The 20590-nt window shown below is 34.1% G+C and overlaps 1 protein-coding gene across 1 annotated transcript in view; it reads right to left on the bottom strand.

Annotated features, from left to right (window-relative positions):
* The window catches only part of EYS (eyes shut homolog), an 867458-nt gene that overhangs the window by 604982 nt on the left and 241886 nt on the right, over positions 1-20590 (bottom strand). The window contains exons 14-15 of the mRNA XM_040598785.1: positions 3122-3244; positions 1165-1278 (exon numbers count right to left, since the gene is read on the bottom strand). Of these exons, the coding sequence (XP_040454719.1) occupies positions 1165-1278; positions 3122-3244 (237 nt within the window). The remainder of the gene's footprint in view (positions 1-1164; positions 1279-3121; positions 3245-20590) is intronic.

Raw genomic sequence — 20590 nt, 5'->3', positions numbered from 1 at the left:
CTAAAAATATACAACCAGGCAAAGGGGAGAGAAGTTACTGCACAGAATATATAGTTAAACATCAAGACTTACTTTAACAGAATATAGCTCACATAGTGGAATATATCTTTTTATATTCAAATTTGGGCATCTATGACAGTATATTGATATATTTAATGTTTAAACTATTCACTAATTTTATCAATAGATTAAAAGTACAGTTGTTGAACAGATTCCTAAAGCTTAAACCAGACAATTTCCTTATTATATAAATATAGACAAATAGAAAAAAAAATACAGCAAATATAATAGACTGCATTGCAATTACACGAGAGGAAATAGTCCTTGTGTTCATGATAAGGCAACAGATGTACTCCCAGAAAATGGAAAAAAAATCTGATGTAGGCAAGAACACAATTTATTCCACACTAGACTGTAGCTAACATAGCAACATAGTTGCCTAAAGCATAAAAATACTTTTTCTAATATTTCTGAGTGAACCTAATTTTTTATCATTTGAAGAATAAATTAAAAATAACATCAGCTGTGAGTTTTGAAAAGTGCAAAGAATTTTAATAAATAAAAATGCAAGTGATAGTTGTTCTGAATATAGCTAGCAGTAGAAATGTAATATTTTGCCCTATGACATCTGAATTATAGATTCCTTTGTATTTCAATGATTAAAAATCCATATTTAAAAAATGATTCACTAAAAAGAAAATGTATGCACTTTGAATTCCTAATCTGAGCTGAAAGGAAAGACTAGCTGCAAAAATTAATGCATCCACTTATCTAAGTCATTACATTTTTCACTTAAATTTTACAAATATGCCAAAACAAAACCTGTCCCACAAAGGTTTTTTCTCTCTGATTCTATTATATTAAATTTGCCAACTGTTTATAAATTTTACAGAAAACTGTATATGCTATTTGCAAAATTTCACTAAACTCCACTTATGCATTTTCAACAGCTAAGTCACTAGCCAGCAGAAAACACCTAGTTCCATGCTGTCATGAAAACAAAGTAGATACCTTTTGTCAAGATGCACTTATGCTGAATTTAAATGCTTAGAACTTCAGATGACACTAAAATAAGTATACATGCATCTCATCTGATATGTTAAAAAATTGGTGTAAGACTCAAACTAAATTTATGAAGTTACAGTTCTATGGATCTTTTAATACCTTGAAATCCATCCTGACACACACAACTGAAGGCATTCAGATGATCAACACAAGTAGCTCCATTGTGACAAGGGTCACTAAGACACTCGTCCACCTCAATCTCACAGTTATTACCTGGAAACAAGTGAAAGATTCAGTTCATTGGGAACAAGCCACTGTTAAGTTACCAGTACAAGTGGCAACAACAAAATGAAATAACTGAGGTTAGGTACGGGGAACTTACACCAATGAGCCATAAACTGTCCTTGGGGAATTAATTTCTTGTCAATTAAAGGCAAAAGTGAAAGGTATATATAATATACAATGTTCAACAAAGATCTAATGGGAATTTTATAGATTCATTTACAGATGTACTCAAAAGGTTTCATCTTTTAATCTTGTAAAGAAAATAAAGTCTTGAGTTTTCCTGAAACATCATGAAAGTGTAAGTATGGTTTCTAAGACTGAATATTAAAATATCATAGTCTTTTCCTGTGAAATTATTTTTCATTCATGTATCAATTTTTGGATTTGTTGTGAAGATTGTTATGGCAAATACTGGGAAAAGTTTCCAATATGACCAAATATTTTAATATTTTTTTTGGAAACTAATAATCAAAAAGTTAGATACTGCCATATATTTCTAAATATGCAGAGGAAAAAATATAGATGCTGATTTCTAGTTGAGAATGATGTACCTTTTATTTTTTTTCTTGCCTTTGAGGTAGAACAAATCTCAGAAAGTATTTCTTTGTATTTTGTATATCAATTATCCAAACAGATGAGAATGGCCTCAAATTTATTATTAGTTATGCCTAAAGGGTAGGTAAAAAGTTCCTGATTGTTTCAGAGAAGCTCTGCTTAATTTGGCCACAGAAAATGTATAAATTAAAAGTAAAAATCTACTATTATGTAGACATGAATATAAGAATTAAACCAAATCTCAATAAAATAAGATTTCACCAAGAATTATTGCAAGTAACATCAAACAATTTTACTTTTTATTTTGATAATAATGATAATTATAATAAAATAATACAACCATAGAAACAAGAAATAACATTTAATTATATTATAGACACAAATACTACAGCTATTAAATTACAGATGACTTCATTTAAATGGATGCCTACATTAGGTCATAGAGGAACAGTTTACATAATGAGTCTACCCAAGATCTGAATTCCTATTTCCTCCTTGACTATCGAGACACATTCAGGAGTCATCCTATCCTTGCTTTAGGAGCCCTGTCAAAGTCCCTGCAGTTAGACAGGATGGATCTGGGCTGCGGAGCTGACCTGCCACTCAGGGAATTCCTTCTACACTTGATTATTTCATCACAGAGGTGATCAAAAAAGGTCTGAATCTGTATCTGGAAAACGGGGGGGGGGTGGGGGGGGTGGGTGTTTGTTGTTGTTTTGGGGGGTTCTGGGTATTCTGTTTTTTTTGTTTTTTTGTTTTTGTTTTTTTTTTTTTACGCTGTAATCTGGGATTATCATGACAGTATGCTAACATAACCAAACTAATTTTAATCCAGTCAGACTCTGTACTAATGACAATGACTTGGAGGATAGATTTAAGTACGAGTAGTTAAACCTGCCCCAAATCGTGGCTGTATATTTGGCAGTTGAGGCCCTTGTTACCCCAGCCTTATTGTTACAGGAAGCACAAAGCAGATAAATTTAGGCCAACATGCATATGGCTGGGAGTTGCAATAACATCAGTGTAAGACAGACACCCTGTCTAAAATAGTATAAACTAAAAGTTATTGGAGTGGAAATAGTCCCTTGTAGTCAGTATTTTTTACAGCTGAATACTCTTACACAGGCAAGTATTTCTATTTGACAGGAAGCAAAAGTTGCTTTTGCCTTAATCAGAGGCACACTGCTGAATTACATCTGTTGCTACTTTGAATAACCTTGTTTTCTCTGGTTTAGGACTTGCTTAAACATGTTGAACAACACGCCTTTGAACCCACCTATAAAACCAGGTGCACAGAAACAAAGATAGCCACCCAATACGTCTTTACAGATGCTAGAAGTGCCACATGGATGTGACAGGCAGGCAGCGACATCTGCTTCGCAAAACTGACCAGTAAAACCTGATGAAAAATGGAGTAACAGAAGACATAAAAAAATTATTATATTTAGACTGAGAAAACAGACAAGTGAAAGACCAATTTTGCTAAGTACTTTTGTGTTCTTTATTTATATTTAAAATTTTTATTTAGGATAGAGTAAAATACTACAGTTTCTTTGAAAGTTTCCATTTCATTACAAAGCAATTCTAAATGGACAAAAGAACTGTATGATAAAGCCATAATTGCTATAATAATAAAAACCATTCAAGATACAACAGGTCTTCAAGAGAATTTGATAGAATATGAATTTCTTCAAGTGGTTTTATGCAGATATTGCTATCTTTATTGATATTTCAGTAAGCACACAGTTGATAAAAGCCTTCTCAATTTTAGTGTGGTGTTTTTACACCACACCAAAAAAACATCCTGTGTTTCCAAGCCAAAAGAGAAAATTGTTCCATTACATTCCATTATAAAGCAGGTATTATAATACCTGACAGGTTTGGCAGCTTATTGATGTTGATTTTTTGAACCAATTAATTTATAGTTCATATGAAATCTAATCTTGTGAAACATTTGAGCATCTGTGTTTCTTGTTGAGGACTACATATACACAAAATTTAAGAAACAAATTCAAAGATAAAATAGAAATCTACATTTTACACTTAGGGTATATTTGCCATGGTATTATAGTTTCTGATACCATCATCTAGCAAGAAAATCACATGGTTCATTGATGACAGCACCTTTATTTTAGAACACACAATAAATAGTTGCAAGTAAATGTTCTTTGTTTCACTGAAAAATTTGTTTTAAAACCCAATAAATATTTTAAAATTAATTGATATAAAGCAATTAAAAAATCAATTGGTGTGTATGTACCTAGGACCTAAGTGTTGAATATAAATGCCAGGTTTCAAACTTTAGAATTTTTCTTGTAACTTTTGTCATAAAAAGCCAGTGAGTTAAAGTACAAAAGGTATAGTTTTCTGTTCTCCCATTAACTGAGCACTTTAAAAGTTTCTAAAAGTTTTTAGATTCTTGCAAAAATAATGTTACAGAAAAGATCAAAAGAGACTGGACCAATTTATTATAATTTAACAACAGCATGAAAAGCCACTAAAGACTTAAACCAGAGATTTGGTTCAGTGAGCTAAATAGAATTAGTTCCAACATCTTACAAACTTGGATACCAAGTCTGGCTGAAGATTTGAACTTCACATTTCATTTTAAAAAAGATTTACAAAGGAATGCTGTGCTTTAGTAGCAAAGGTAGTGCCAGAACAGGTTCTAGTGTGCCATCGAGTTGCCCCATATCTGACCTTGTGTTCATCAATGTTTTACACAAGGAGAAAAAGGAAGAAGCTTTGGTCAAAGATGTTCAAACAAATCTGTATTCGTACAGCATACTGTGACAGGTTTAAAAACTAAACATAGCCCTGTATTTATAGCATTTATTAAGTGCAAATCCAGAGTAATAAATTAAATTTTTAAAACAAAATTTGAAAAGTTCAGTCCTGCTTGAGCCTAGTTTAGCACAGTCTTTAAATTACAGGAACTATAAATCATGTCCTTAGGGCATGACTGAAGAGCTCCTGATCTGGAAGATTTTTTTAGGTTTTGAGCAGCTGGTTCAATGAGGTAAGAGAGCAACTTCTGACCATCAGGGTAAAATGTTGAAACATGCTGCACTTTAGAAATCCTGGCTTGTATAACAACTCTTTGAGGCATAAATACAAGACAATGCATATTAAAACTGCCCTACACAAGCAGTCACTTTGGTTTCTAAATCAGTGGATGCAGAAGGGTGTCTTGAAGCTATGTTTCTATTCCATCCCAAACACCAGCTGTGCAACATTCTCACACAGCTGAAGTTTTCCTCCCTCTTGATTGCTATTAAAAATTTAAGCATCTCTCTCATTTTTGCCTTTGTAAATAGCTGTTAACATCTGCTTACTGAAGTATTACATAAAACTAATATAAAAAATTATGATAAAGAAGTAAAAGGGAAACATTAATCACTGATAGTAACAGTTATATACAGATATATATATGTGGTTATGTGACTGTCATCCAAGTACAGATACTGAATATAGAAAAGCCAACATGATATTTTTTTTGTTTGACAAACTAAAAGTAATTATTCATGATAACTTTATAGATTGGAAATAAAGATGTTAACCTATGTGTGCTTTTCTTTTTATGTTTTGAATTAATTATCAAATTGTTGCAGCATAGAGAAATATATCTGAATTTACTATACTAAGTTGAGGAACAAAGGGTGGTGGTTTCAGGGCCCAATTTCAATATTCAACATCTGGGTTTGTATAAAGTTTCTTATCAAAATAGTTTCAGCAGCAGTACTTAAGAATGTACTATTTCCTATAAAAAGAAATGAGTGTCGGTTTATTTTTCTGCTACAGACACTCAAAAGATACTTCGTGAATTTAGATAATGAAAATTTAGCAGCAGAGTATTTTTTTTCCTCAGAAATGCTGCATTTACATTCTTCAGATGTTTCTTTCTGAACAACCTAAATGCCTCATGACAAAAGTGATTTCTACTAGTCAGGCTGTGACACTTAAACTCTCCAGGGAGATCATTGCATTGTGATCCATTCTGACACAGTCCAGCCACACAGTGATTTATGGCAATTTCACTACATGGCTCCTTATATTCTGGATGGCAGGTACATCTGAAGCTATTAACTGAAACCTCACATTAAGGGTAATTGTCAAGGCCAGCAGGATTTGATGTGCATTCATTCACTCTTATTGAACAAATATTGCTTCTGGGGATAAAGTTATATGGTTCCTGTTAAAATTACAGTGGGAGAAGCTTAAACAGACTGAGAGAAACATGTCAGGATTTAATAAATTAATTTAAAATCTGGACAATATTTTCACAGTTGTTAAGTTTCTTACATACCAATGGATTACTAATTTCTCCTTATTTGCACTGGATGTGATAATAATAACATACAAGCTATTTTATTAATTTGGGTTTTGAGACAGTGATTGTTAACTGTTTCTTTCATTCAATACCTATCATAATGAAATCCTACATTTGTTTGGGCCCTCTAATTTCAAATATAAAAATTGTACTTATTGCAAACATTATACAAAATGTAAAATGTATAAAAATATGCAACTTATAATAGCATAATTGAACAAAATAGAGAGGGGGTAATAGAGGAAAAATCACCTTTGGATGACAGACCAGGGATAAAAAATGCTGCTGTTGCCTCAGATGATACAAAAGAAAAGTGTTTTATTGTAACCATCTGCTCTAATAAATACATGTGATTGTTGTGTTGTAGTAACCAGGCAAACTATAAAAGAAACAATGGAAGATGCAATTTTCTTTGTTGTATCCTTGCGTATACGGTTTCTGGAACTCAGAGATCAAAACCCACCAATTCTCAGTAAAGACAATTGGAACTTCAACAGTTAGATTAGGATAACAGAATTATTCTTTAAAAGTTTTAAAACCTTCATGTTCCAAAATTGAAGAGACTGAGAAATTATGCATATGCGACTTTGAGAAAGCTTTTGTGTTCTCTGAAGACTGCTTATTTTCACAAGCAGACCTCCTGATCTAACAACAGCCACAATCTGAAAAATGTTATTCTGTTCCTGTGAGAAATTCAGCTGTCATTTTATTTCCCCATGTAGCTTGGGGACAAGTCAAAACTTGTGTTTATGTACACATAATCTGAAAGAGAGTTAAAACATATTGTAAAATGTGCTATCATGAGTATTTAGGGTGTTTGCACTTCTGTTTCTTACCTACATATTCCATTCCTGAAACAAATCAGTAAATATTCTAGGCAACATATTTTCAACAGATTTAAAATTTTCTGTCATTTAGGTTTAAAGTGAAACATTTCAACAGTTTTGAACCTTTTACCAAGTCTTCTCAACTAAGTAGTAATTGAAAAAAATAAAGCTCCTAGGCCAAAATTCAGTTTTTATCCCATCATGTCAGCATTTTTTTAATGAAATAATATTTCATTGGCTATTCCTCAGAAAGTTCTGCTGGCATTTGAAAAGTCATAATTACAACTCGCTTTGAATTTTATATTATCATTTTCTGACAAGAAGACTGAAAAAAAGTCTTTTCAGCAAAAACTTGTGTACATCGTTTAAACTCAATTTAGTCTAGAGAGGAATCTTAAATAGCAGTCAGTCCACCTTCTGCTTACTACTCACTCACTTTAGTATCAACAAACATGTACATTTTAAAATATTCTTGACACCACCGAAGTTCTGTCTCAGTCATGTCAGGTTTTTTACTGGAAACACTAATGTGACAATGATGGCAAGCTGATGTACGCGTGACAGGCAGCAAATGGAGATTGCATCCAGGCTACAGGTAATATCTTTCCTCCAAGATGGATTTACTCTAAGATCAGTTCTGATTCAGATATTCCCAGTGGACAGACCTCACAGGTAGACCTTGCAGAGCTAGCAGCATACCATATATAAGCCTGAGTCCGCATACCTTTCTGGCCCTCTTCTAGGGTTTTACTAAGCAGTTACTGTTGTCCAATTGGTCCTAGTCACCTCTGTGCTAGGGCAGAAATTCTTGACACAGGCAGAGCAACTTCCCTTTGCTCATGTATTTGCGGGTGCTGCTCAAACCTGAAAATTCATTTTTACCTACACATGCTTCAGCTGTGCTCATACACAAGAGAGTTAAAGGGCGTTATTATATCTATTTCATGAATGCAGCACATTGTGGGATCAGACCAAAGTTACAGGTTTGTATAAACTGTGTGGACCTGAATGTAAGTTACGTGGCATATTTACAGATCAAAAAGTTGTCAGATTAAACTGAGTTCTCTAATAGTAAAAAACTGTTCTCCAACAGTTTGATCACTACCTATTGAACACCAGTGATTTCCTGATAATTTCATTCACTAATGAGCTCTAGCATTATGGATAAACCCAACTTTTTTCCATGTTTCATGATCAAAACCTGAATACCTACAGCTCCATACAGAGGCACAAATTCTTTAGTTCAATAAATATCAATAGGCTTTGGGACATAAGTAGTAGTTGGTAACACACACATTCCAACCATGGCACATGGGGACTCTGTATGGCAGATTTAAATCTTAACACCATATTTTAAAGTATTGTGTTCAGCTAGGTTTAGTTTAATAATTTTAATAAACTTCTATTATTTATATAGAGAATATGATGGCCAGACAGGCAGGGTAAACCTCACTGACAAGCAATACAGTCCCATGGTACACAAATGAGAAGACTTGAGCAGGTCCAGTGCTGGTAACCAGGGTCTGTCACGGACCAGTGATGACCAGACAGCCTGCAGTGACATGGCAGGTCTGAGATGAAGCTGGGAAGTCAGTCAGCCAGGCAAGGTAAGATTGGCAGGAGCCTGCTGGTATGCTCTGATACATGGCAGGGAACTACATCACTTCTTGCACAAGTAGAACTCTTGACCAAATATCTTGACATGGAGATTTCTTTTTCCACAACATTGATACACTGCTGAATCCCATTCAGGTTGAATTCTCTGGATCTCTTTGCAGATTAACTGCCTGGTTGTTCCCAATTTGTATGTATTTGTTTATAACTGCCAAAAAGGATGCATCTTCACCCAATTGGATTTCCTTTCTTTTCCAGACCATTAGTAGAGTTTTTCCCTGTCTCTCTCCCAGATTGGTGCCATCTGCAAGTTCTGTCATAATATTCCCAATTAAATCATCCAGGTCATTGATGAAAAACACTGATGAAGAGCGTTAGTGGACCCAAAACACTTTCAGTGAAATTCTTTTCCACTCTGAATCACTAACATATTTTACTATTTTTTCCAGTGAGGTACAGGTAGTTTAGAGCTAGTTCCAATGAGACAGTGTTCCTTTGGTTTCCTTACACGAATGCTGATGCACTCAAGATATGTATCACCTACTCCTTCCTTTGTCCAGAGGTTTATTACCACCTGAGAACAGATATTGCAATGGTTTCACACATTTTGTTCCTGAGAAATCCATGTTACCTAGTGAGTGTCATCTTTCTGTTGGTTTCAGATGTTTACAAATACTTCATCTTTACATTTTTTCTAGTATTTTTTCAAGAATTCAAGTTTGATCTGACAGTTCTGTACTTCATCTGCTTTTTCCTACCTTTCTGTTATTTGACCTATCCACAAGCCAATAGCTCTGAAATTGCTCTGAATAATTTATAAATACCACAGCTGAAGTTGTGGCCAAACAAACCTTAAAGTATATATTTTCATCTAAGTGTTTTCTAGATTTTAATTTTTTTTTTTTAATGGTAAAAGACCTTCCTTTTAGGCAGTTTGATGTAGTTGACGTTTTTTGCTTGATGTCAAGCAGAAAGGATGTTGAAAACTTCTTGGCATCATATGTCAACAATTTTCTTTGTGGAGAAGCAGATTGAAACTTTCCTTTCTCTCTTGTGAAGAGTTACCCAAATATCAGCTCCACATTTCCTCCCACCTTTTTTATTTCTTTTCTTTTTTAAAAGTACTTCTTCTGTTCTTGAATATAGAGCGAACCAGCAGAACAGAAGTTAATTATCTAGACAGTTATTTCGAAAGTATTGACTTAATAAACTTTTCTGCTAGTCATCTTCAAATTTCTCTGTAAGAGCTCTGACCTTTCTGTCACTTTCTCTTCATTCTCCCCCTGTCTAGAATTTTGTTCTGCCAGTGAGGGCTAATAAGTGCATCACTTTCCTCTTAGTCTGACTTGATGACTATTGCTACTCCTTTGGGCAAGCTGGACCTTAAGTCATACAATTTTACAAGAAGATGTAAGACAACTATTGCTTTACTATGTTTTTCTTTCAAAAAATCCCTCAAACCTAGGAAAAAGCCTAAAGGCCAAATATGTCTTTCCATAATGTAAGAACATTTCTGTCAGTTTGACCAAAAGATGGATTAGACCTGGAGAAAAAGGGTTAAATAAGAACAGAGGCATACTCTGCACATCTTACAGAAATACACCAGAAGACTTACAGCTATTACAACAGAAGTTTTATTACTGTACCACAGCAGGCAACTTCCGTTTCTCTATCGTTTACACTAAGAAGCCGTAGACTAAGTTTTTATTCTGACTGTGCTTGCTGCCTTGGAGTGTGTCACACTCACTATCTTATCATTTTGTGGTATGATGCATTAGAACAGGACCTAATGCTGTTTTACAACTACAGACTAATACAGACACAAAAGCAGAAAGAAAAAAGAAAAGTGTTATGAAATAATAACAGTTATACATTTTCATTTTACCAGAAGGACTGCAAAGGGGTGAGTGTTTGTGGCTTCTTTCTGGCAGGATTTTAAGACACACTGAGAAGGTGATGTGTATCACAGTACATCCCATGTTTCTTACTACCAACAGGTAATATATTATTCTTTCCTATATAACCTCTTCTTGTAATTTATACACAAAACCTATGGCATTTATAAATTCCTTATGCATAATGAAAAAATGAGAGTAAGAAATTGACTAATGGAGATAGTTTTGATTTTTCCATATTATTTTTTGTTGCACCATCTCATAGATCAGTCTTATATGGTATTACTTAATGAAACATAACTACAGGAGTTGAAAAATGATAATACTTCAACAGGTAATTAAAGCTAGGTTCCAAAGATATGCTCCTCTGCTCCTTCTACCAAGGATTGACTGTTGTCTTGGTTTCAGCTGGGATGGAGTTCATTATCTTCTTGGGAGCTAGTATGGCGCTGTGGTTTGGCTTCGATGTGAGAACAATGCTGATAATGCACTGATAGTTTCAGTTGCTGCTAAGTAATATCTATATAAGTCAAGGACTTTTCGGTTCCTCAGACCTTGTTAGCAAAAAGGCTGGAGGGGCACAAGGAATCAGGAGGGGACACAGCCAAGTCAGCTGACCAAAACTAGCCAAAGAGGTATTCCATACCGTGGGATGTGGGATGTCATGCCTGGTATATATAGCCGGGGAGCTGGCCGGGGCAGGTGGATCATTGCTCGGGGACTGGCTGGGCGTTGGTCAGCGGGTGGTGAGCAGTTGCATTGTGCACCCTGTGTTTCTTTCTTCCTTTCCCTCTGGATTTTATTCTTTCCCTCCCCCTTTTCCTTGTAACTGTTATTGCTATCATTGTTATTATTTTTCTTTCATTTTTATTCTATTTCATTTATTAAATTCTTCTTATCTCAACCCTCAAGTTTTACATTCCTTTCCAACTCTTCTCCCCATCCCTCTGGGTGAGGGGAGACTGAGCGAGCGGCTGTGTGGTACGTAATTACCAGCTGGGGTTAAACTATGACACTGTATTTGCTACTTTGATATTATTTAAAACAAATTCTGTGTAACAAGACCAAAATAAATATTTCAGATGCTTGTTTCCAAAGCAGGCAAAACCAGTTGGACCTACTAGCAAGGCTGCTAGTAGGTCACTGTGTAATAGCTGCATTCAGCTTCTAGGGCAGTGGCATTTTTTAAAAATAAAAAATAATGATAGTTCATAGGAATAAATTAATAATCTAGAAGTAAAAAAGATCTTACTACTCAAATTTTGCTAGTTTAGTTAGAAAATAAATAACATCCCTTGATTCTCACCTGATTTAGAGCACCAGTAGCAAGACTAACCTGAATTAAAATGATGGTGCCCCATCAGTGAGAAAGCAAAAGTGGAATCACTTCTTCTTAAAAAAGAGAAAAATGAGGGAAGAAAAAATTCTGTACTTTTTTTCAGAATGCCTGTTTTGTAAAAGGATATTTCTTAGAGGACTTTCTGTATTTTTTGTGGGTCTTTTGTTTTGTTTGTTGGGTTTTTTTTTCCTTTCACTGATAGTTTATAGGTAGATTACACAGGAATATTTCTGCCTGTCTATAATTAAAACAAAAACCAATCACCTTCTCCGTGCATCCTTTTTTTTGCAATGCTGATATATGCAAAAATCATGCTTTCATAGAATATATAGGGGATGCCTTATGTTTTAAAGGTGTTTTTCTGCCTTAATAGTGTTCTTTGATGCTTCCTTTTAATGTAGTTTTATGATTGCTTGATTTTATTACTTACTTTTAGTGATGTATCTTGTATATACAAAACCCTTTCACTATTGATATAGCCTTACCTTAATGCGTATAATCATCAAAACCTCTCCCTATTGTGTCTGTTGTGCTTATCTGCTTTTTTTCTGAAAAAGAGTAGGAAGAGTTTCTAGTGGAAAGAATTAAGATTTAATGAAGAGAAATAGCTCTTTCATTCCCTCGATAAAGTACAGCGTTAATTCAAAACAGCATCTCCTCAAAAACAGTAATGAAAACTGATGGAGAAAAATTACATATTTTTTTTTATTTGACAGGTCTTTACATAATTTCAAAACATTTAGTTTTTCTTAGAAAGAAATACTCTTGAATTTCAATAAAAACCAAATATATGCAACAAACTATGTTTTTATACAAAAACGATAACAGTATAAAGAACAAAAGTAATAATTAATATATATTTTCTAACTTCTGATAATTACACAAAATTTAACTCAGCTTAATATCTCTGAAAAAATGGCCAGTGAAATATGAAGCTCCCAGTAAAATCAGAACAAGCAGTGGGCAATATTGCTATCCTCCATTGTACCTAGAGGCATTGCCTGCCTTTCAGAATTCCTGTGACAAGAATAAGGAGATAAGAGCATGAGCTGCTCCCCATAGTGTGATCTGATACTGGATTAAATAAAGAGGTCTTCAGTGCAATATTCTTATTTTAGAGATAAATTAAATTATTACAGAAAGTACAATTTATTGAACTTTATTTAAAGTTCTCTTTATTTAAAAGTGAATGGTTTCTGAAGTGCAACGTGAGCTTGGGCATGCATTTCCTCAGGACTGTAGAAGATTTTTAGAGTAAAATCCAGGAAGACAAATAAGAAAATAAAAATAAACATACATTAGGGTGCTATTATGTCATTCATAGTATTAAGCCATGGTATGGCAAATAATACATAACCAAAATTTTGGGGTTGAACTATTTATTAGAATTTGCTGGTAAGTAAACTGTTGAACAGAGACAAAGCACATAGACATTCTTTTTCATCCATCATGTACTTTCTAGATTCTTTTGTAATTTTCAAAGATAATGTAATTATAAAATCCATATATGATCCTTCATTTCTTATCAGATTAGAACACCCTATGATACCAGCAAAACTGAAAAAAACCCAAGATTGTTTCTAGTAACAGATAAGTAGAGAGGGAAAAAAAAAAAAAAAAAAAAGTAGGTGACTAAACCCAGTAAAGCTACAGCTATAGACTTACAGACTTTGCTGAAGATCTGGCAAGGCAATTCTGTTAGCTGACAATGTCAATAATTTTATACAATATTTTTACTCCTTACTAATGCAGACAGAGCCACAGAAAATGTTAATTATTTTACAGTACGTTACAGGACCAGAAGGAGATCAGTCTGACAGTGAATTGCTGAAGAAGGAAGTTATTTTAGAGGAGGGTAGGAAAGCACAAAGATAGGATAAAAACATAGAAGAAAAATGAAATGAGTGTATATATTAGAACATATATATGTATATTTATATACATATATATATATGAATGTATAAATGAGAAATATAAAAGGAAAAGAATACCGTCTAAAACAAGGAATGCTATTATTGCTTAAAAATTGGCAGTAGAATAAAGACTGTTTTGATTTTGTCCATATAAATATACTCTAGATTTTGGTGTGGGGGGGGTTGTTGTTGGTGGTGGTTTTTTGTTGTTGTTTTTTTTTTTTAAATAAGAGATTGCCAAAAAACATAGCAGATCATAATTCCAAAAACTTTAGATCCTTGATTAGAAATTTGAATATATATATACATATATTGGACAGATCATTTATTTCCAGAAATAGAAGTTTTGGGCCAAAAAATTGTTAAACATATAAAACAAACATAAAATTTCCGTTTAGTAGACACAGCATACTTACTTTGGAAAAAGTCCATAGTTGGATTATCATTTTAAATGCTTTAAAAATAGTACAATTTTAAGCATGTTGACCAAAATTTTAGGTGTCTATAGCAGTTTTCTGGAACAGGATGAGTGAAAAGAATTGCATTTCTAACATCAGAAAGAGATGAAAATAGAGAGAAGCCAGAGGTTGCACTAATGTGAAGGACTGAGCAGAGCAAGCAGTAGACTAAATCTCAATCAGAAAACATGATGAACTATGTATATGGGTGTTGGTGTGTGTGCTTATACACACACATACCTCACACCATACATGTATATACTTTTTTTTTTTTTTTTTTGTAAGGCAAAAGTATGAGTGTTCCTCCTGCTTACTAACAAATGCTTAATTTCTCTACAATATGGAATCTCTAAGTGGGATGCAAATATTACTGGCTTAATTTTGCTTTAAGGAACTATCTTGCGTAGCTGTTTTGTGAAGCATTGTCCAAGGTAGGTTTGGTGAAGTACATTGAAATAAAGCATTATAATATAAAAATACTTGTAACATTCTCTCTGATCATATCTGCTGCCTTCTGGCCACCTACGTCTGACAATGTAGAAGGTAAATGAGGAGTAGTTACTCATTATTCTTCTAGTCCCTGCATGCTTAGAGCTGGCTGATGTGACAGAAGTAAAAGCCTTAATCTACTTGCCTCCATATGGTAACTATAAATAGGCAGACTTACAGTTAATAATGCATTCAGTTTAGGCTTTTTGTTAACTCAGTAACTTTGTGTTTGTTTCTTGTTCTCTGAAATGGGGAACAAAGTTTCATTATCTCAAGGGTATGCTTTGAAAACAAACTAAAAGTAAAGATTAAAAGTTTTGTGATTTCTTGAAAATGTAATTTTAAAATATCCATGGCCAAACAATCAAGATACACAAGTAGCTACTCTCTGCATTCTTAGAAAAACGTATTGGTATCATAATGAGAGTAGTGAAATATGGTGGTTTTTTTTTTTTAAACTACAGAACCTTAATTATCTACACTGCTGTAAGTTTTCTGTAGCATGCAATACTTTTGGGATAGTTCTTCACAGTGAAGGTGCTAATAAACAGCTTGAGTGCTCTTTTCTGAGACATCCATCAGTATCTTACCTTACTCCTTTCTTACCAATGACAGTACCTTAAATAAGCCTAGATACCATTCTACATGTGTCAGTTGTCTATGCAGCTAATCTTGTATGCTTCAGTTTGCATTATTTATATTTTGTCCATGATGGCCTGTTCTAAATATACATATGACAAAGAAAGGTACTTATTTTCTACATAAAGATATAGTTGTAATGACATCTGTGCATGTCATTGACAAAAGAATCATGCATACCAAGGAATGTAGGAAATTATATGGATACAAACAATACTTGAGGTTTCTCACATGTGAAAGGGAATAAAGTAGCTTTCTAGATCTAATTAATTTGCTTACCTATGTAATAAAACTTTAGGGTTTTTTTTTTGTTTATTTGGTTGGGGTAATTTTATTGATTTATTTCATGTGAATGGGCTCATTCTATCAGCCAGAGGTACTTACATATGGTAATATATTCCATTAATGTATCAGACAAAAATGTAGAGATGCCAAATATAAGAAGCAGCAAATGAAAAATTAGTCAACAGTTGGTGAGTTGCAATCTTTATAGAAGAGTATAACTTCAGTGAATTGTAAAATACAGCTATGATGATGTTAACAGGTCTTTAAAATAGCTGTTTAATATTGAGACAATAGATGATTCCATTCCATTCTGTTACTGCTGTTACAGTAGTTTTAGGAATGAATAGATTCAAGCTAAACGCTGTCATAGAGGTATTTTTTCACCTGGGGGATTTGTAATGGGTTATTACAGTATTTCTCAAGACAGACATCACTGTTTTGTGTTTGCCTTTGTTAACAATAACTGAATGTCTCATTATCCATTTTGAAATAAATAGTGTTGTTTGTATTAGAAAAATGTCAAAAATTTAAGTCATCTGTTAGGGTTGGAGGATTGAATTGACGTTACGAATGAGCTGTCAATCAATGGAATATTTTTTTCCCCAATATATTTTTAGCCTTATTAAATGACAGCACATTTTGGGAAAAAATTAGAAGCTGCCAGCAATTTTTTCTTGTTCTATTGCAGGAAAATTTCACTTACAACTGGCATGAATCACTATACTGATAAAGACAGGAATGTGGGAGGAAAATCAGAATTATAAAAGAGAAAGCAACTTAGTAAAGCTGTTATACCTAATAAGTTCAGACCCTTTCACAACAGTGAGAAATTAGCCATGTGCTCTTTTAATCATAAGTTTACTTTTTCTTTCTTCATCATAGCTTCCCTTAACATCAGCCTTGTAAGAGACTTTTTAATGAACTTAATAAAACAGACAAACTGATATTGTCTTTCTGCTGCCTTGACATTTACAGGTTTGCATTTTGTATGCAACAAGCAGCCATGTCACTGCAATTGCCTACAACTGAATGACTGAACTAAATATATAAATAAGAAAAACTGAAGTGTTTGGCAGAATTTATTTGTATAACTTTATCTGTGTTCTTAAAAGGGAAAAGTACAGCCTGCATTAAAAAAAGTTTGTTGAGCCTGTCTAGAGGTTGTTAGCAACTGTACAACCTGTTACTCAGTACCTAGAATTGTCTTTGAGGAGCTGTATTGCTTATTAGTATGTGTCCTCCATCAAGTTTATAAACAAGAGTTATTTAGCTAGTATAATAAATATCAGGATAATCGAATTCGATAACAAAATATTCTGAAAGCATGTATGTAGAGATTCTGTATATGTACATATACATAAATGCATATAGATTGGTGTTCTTATCTATAGCTATCCATACATACACAAAAGTCAGAAGAAAAAGAGACAATGAAGACATTGTCCAGCTTACAGATTGCTAGCAAATATGACGGATGGCACTGCCTAGATGTAAACATAATTTTGGATGTATTTATTTTTTATTCCTGTCTAAATGTAGGATTTAAATTAAGCAAGAAAGCCAGCAAACTCATGTTCTTTTCCAAGATTATTTTACATTTATTGTAAGTTATTGATTTTTTTGTACAGATCAGAAATTTGACTGTAATTAATATGTCCATCAAGCATATCTAGCTTTTTTGGAACCACTCTGGTATAACTGTTTCAAAAGACAGATCTTACAAAATTAAACAGAATGAGAAGAAAATATCAGCTGAGAGAATTTAAACTGAAAAATACGACATAAGGAATTTTTCAAGAAATTTTAGTTATTTAAATCTAAATGTTAGATAATTAACAACATCAAACCTACAATTAAAGCATATGTTTAGATAAAATAGTCTTAAAAAACAAATGGAGAACAAGTATAAAAGTTCATAAAAATTAGTATCAGCAAGAAACTGGAAGATACAGAATAATAATAAAAGAGCCTGGAAGTAAAAGTAGAAATCAGTGTGGGGGGGAAACAGAGACATAAGGAGGTTTTAAAGTATAAAACCAGAGTGGGGTGGGTTGACTCCGGCTGACAGGTAAGTCTTCACCCAGTCACTTGCTTACCCTTGTCCAGTGGGATGGGGGAGAGAACTGGTAGGTCAAAAGTGAGAAAACTGGTGGGTCATGATAAAGGCAGTTTAGTACGTGACAAAAAAAAAAAAAAAAAAAAAGAAAAAGAAAAAAAAAAAAGAGAGAGAGAGAAAAGAAGTAGAAGAAAAACCCAAGTGATGCAAAGGCAGTGACTCTTCAGCTCTCACCAGCAGACCGACACCCAGCCAGTCTCCCTGCAACAGCTACTTTAGAAAAACTCTTCCCCAGTTTTTATTGGTGACCATGACATCATATACTATGGGATGTCCCTTTCCTGAGTTGGGAACTCTTGTCCTGGTTGTGTCTCCTCCCAACTTCTTGCCCACCCCCAGCCTACTTGCTAGCAGGGCAGAGTGAGGAACAGCCTTGATGCTGTGCAAGCACTGCTCAGCAACAGCTAAAACATCCCTGTGCTAACAACACTGCTTTGGTCACAAATTTAAACACAGCACTGTATGGGCTGCTACGAAGAAAATTAATTCCATCTCAACGATACCCAGTATACAGAGCTAATCAATTATTTGTTTGGGAGGAATACCCATTAATGACTCATATTTTTTTGGTAGTTTTGAGTCTTTCATTTCTGTTGATGAGCAGGTCAGGGACTCTCTTTAATATCAGTTCCAAATATTGAATAATAGTAGGTTGTTTTCGTTTGGGGTTTTGGTTTTAGTTTCATGTCCCTGTCCATCTCATCCTCCCTGCAATGAAACAGTGACAGAAGAAAAGAAATAACATACTGAAGGTAAAGGTAGACAGCTTTCCATGTTTTCAGGATCCAGACCTGCTGGATGGTATGGGTGATATTCTGTGCAGAAAAGAAGGGTTATAAATTTGCTATCTAGATTCTGTCACAGGTCCCCAAATGGGGCATTTTTTGCTTAGCCTTCTTATCATCTTCCCTCTGAAATTCTCTTAGGTTGAGGCTAGGACTGATTAGCATTCTTCTGTTGTATTACCATACTTAATTTTGTCTGACATTTTTGCTGATTACATACACAAAATTCTAGTAACAACATCCCTATAATGTATGAGTTTCATAAGGACATAACGATTTATTCAGTATGTTATTTCTTACATCTTAGAAACCTAAACTAAATGGCACCCTTTCCTGTACCAGGCTTAAATGTCGTGATGTAAAAGTTACTGGGGAGGAGAGAGGAAGGACAGGGTAACCGTTACACTGCAGAGTGGGAAAGCAAAGAATGGTCCAGGGAGATTAGGTTTTCTACTTCCTTATTTTGCAAATACTTTAGAATACTTCTGAATTTCTTTCTTCATAAAAGAGGGCTCTCATAACTCATGTAATTTTTAGAATTGTCACCTTTTTCTGCTGGGCCTTTTATGACTAAACTAGTACATATCATGTAACAAACAATTGAAGCTTTGAACTAATTTTGCAAAGGCTTCCATAAAAAAGTTAAATGAACAATGAGACCTTCTGTGGTAGCAAATGGCTGGACATTCTCAGGAATCTCACTATTAGAAGAAACATCTAAATATAGCAGGATTCTCAAACCCACAGAATTATTAGAGTTACTAAAAATATATTTAGTGTTTCACAAATACCAGAGAAAAATCAATACTAGCGTATGGATCAGCTATAAATGTAAGGAGGAACTCCAGGGAAGGACCCCTAATGATATTCCCTGTCACTTATTGCTTCCAAGTACCACTTTTGCAAGAGTCAGGTATGTGGCAGGTCCTGGGGAGCCAGCTGCATAACCTGTGGTTCTCCAACACCTCTATCAGTGGCCTCAGCCCTCCTCCCGGACAAAGAGTCAGCACTGATATCTCATGGATGTGACTGCCCACAGAAGTTTCACTGTAAAGACTTTGCAAAACAGCTAACATCATATGAGTATATTAACCTCTATTTCCCTAAAATATTGGGTCCACTAACAACTGCCTCCAAGCAGTTCTGTACTCTTTTGCTACATGAATACTCAAAGCATCTTCTGTAAGTGGCAGACTGCTGAACAGCATTTCTACAGCTGGTTAGATGGACTGGTTTAGAAAGAATGGTATCCCAGTACAAGTTAGGATGTTAGAGGTATGAAAAAAATGTATGACTTACAAGTTATATAAATGAATTCTAACTTGAAACAAAAAATTGGTAATACAAATTTTGAACTATGCATCAGGTAATGTTTTTGGTAAGCTGAGCAACAGTTTCACATAAAAAATGCTTGGCTTTCTTATCAGGCAACTTCAAAATCAAAGCAAAAAAAAAAAAATCATTACAAATTCTATGTTAAGAGGGATTGTGCAGCAGCAGCGTGAAGGAGTGAATGATTTCCTAAACATTTCCCATCTGTAATCTTGATGATTTGCTTTATTTTTTGATGCAACGCTTTTCGTAGGACCTCTTCCTGGAGCAAAAACTTCCACGTATAAGCTTCTACTTCATAATAAAGGTGCCAGAAAGGTTTGAAAGTACAGTCTTATTTCATGGTACAGTAAACTTTAATAACAGCGAACCTCCCCAAAAGGAAGAATTTGATTTACAATTTTTCTGTGTGTGAGTTTACGCTTAATCCGAAGTACTGCTCCTTTGATTCAGTGTATTAAGTTGAACAAAAATTGATTCTAGGTTGCATCCATCAATCCAAGCATCTTAGCTGACAGAATTTTCTGCTTCAAAATCAGTCTACTTTAGCACATGCTAATCATCCACTAATCCCACTGAAAACTAAAATATTTATGTATTCAGTTAGGTGTAGCAGGGATAATACATCAGTGAGGCATGAATGGGAATGGGAAAGAAGCTGTGTACTAGATACAAGGTTTTGTAAGAGATGAAAACATGAGAATATCCTGTAAGAACCTAAGA

The sequence above is a fragment of the Falco naumanni genome, chromosome 6 (genome assembly GCF_017639655.2).
Source record: "Falco naumanni isolate bFalNau1 chromosome 6, bFalNau1.pat, whole genome shotgun sequence".
NCBI lineage: Eukaryota > Metazoa > Chordata > Aves > Falconiformes > Falconidae > Falco > Falco naumanni.
The sequence above is the reverse complement of the archived record's forward strand: the minus strand, read 5'-3'. Positions and strand labels throughout refer to the sequence as shown.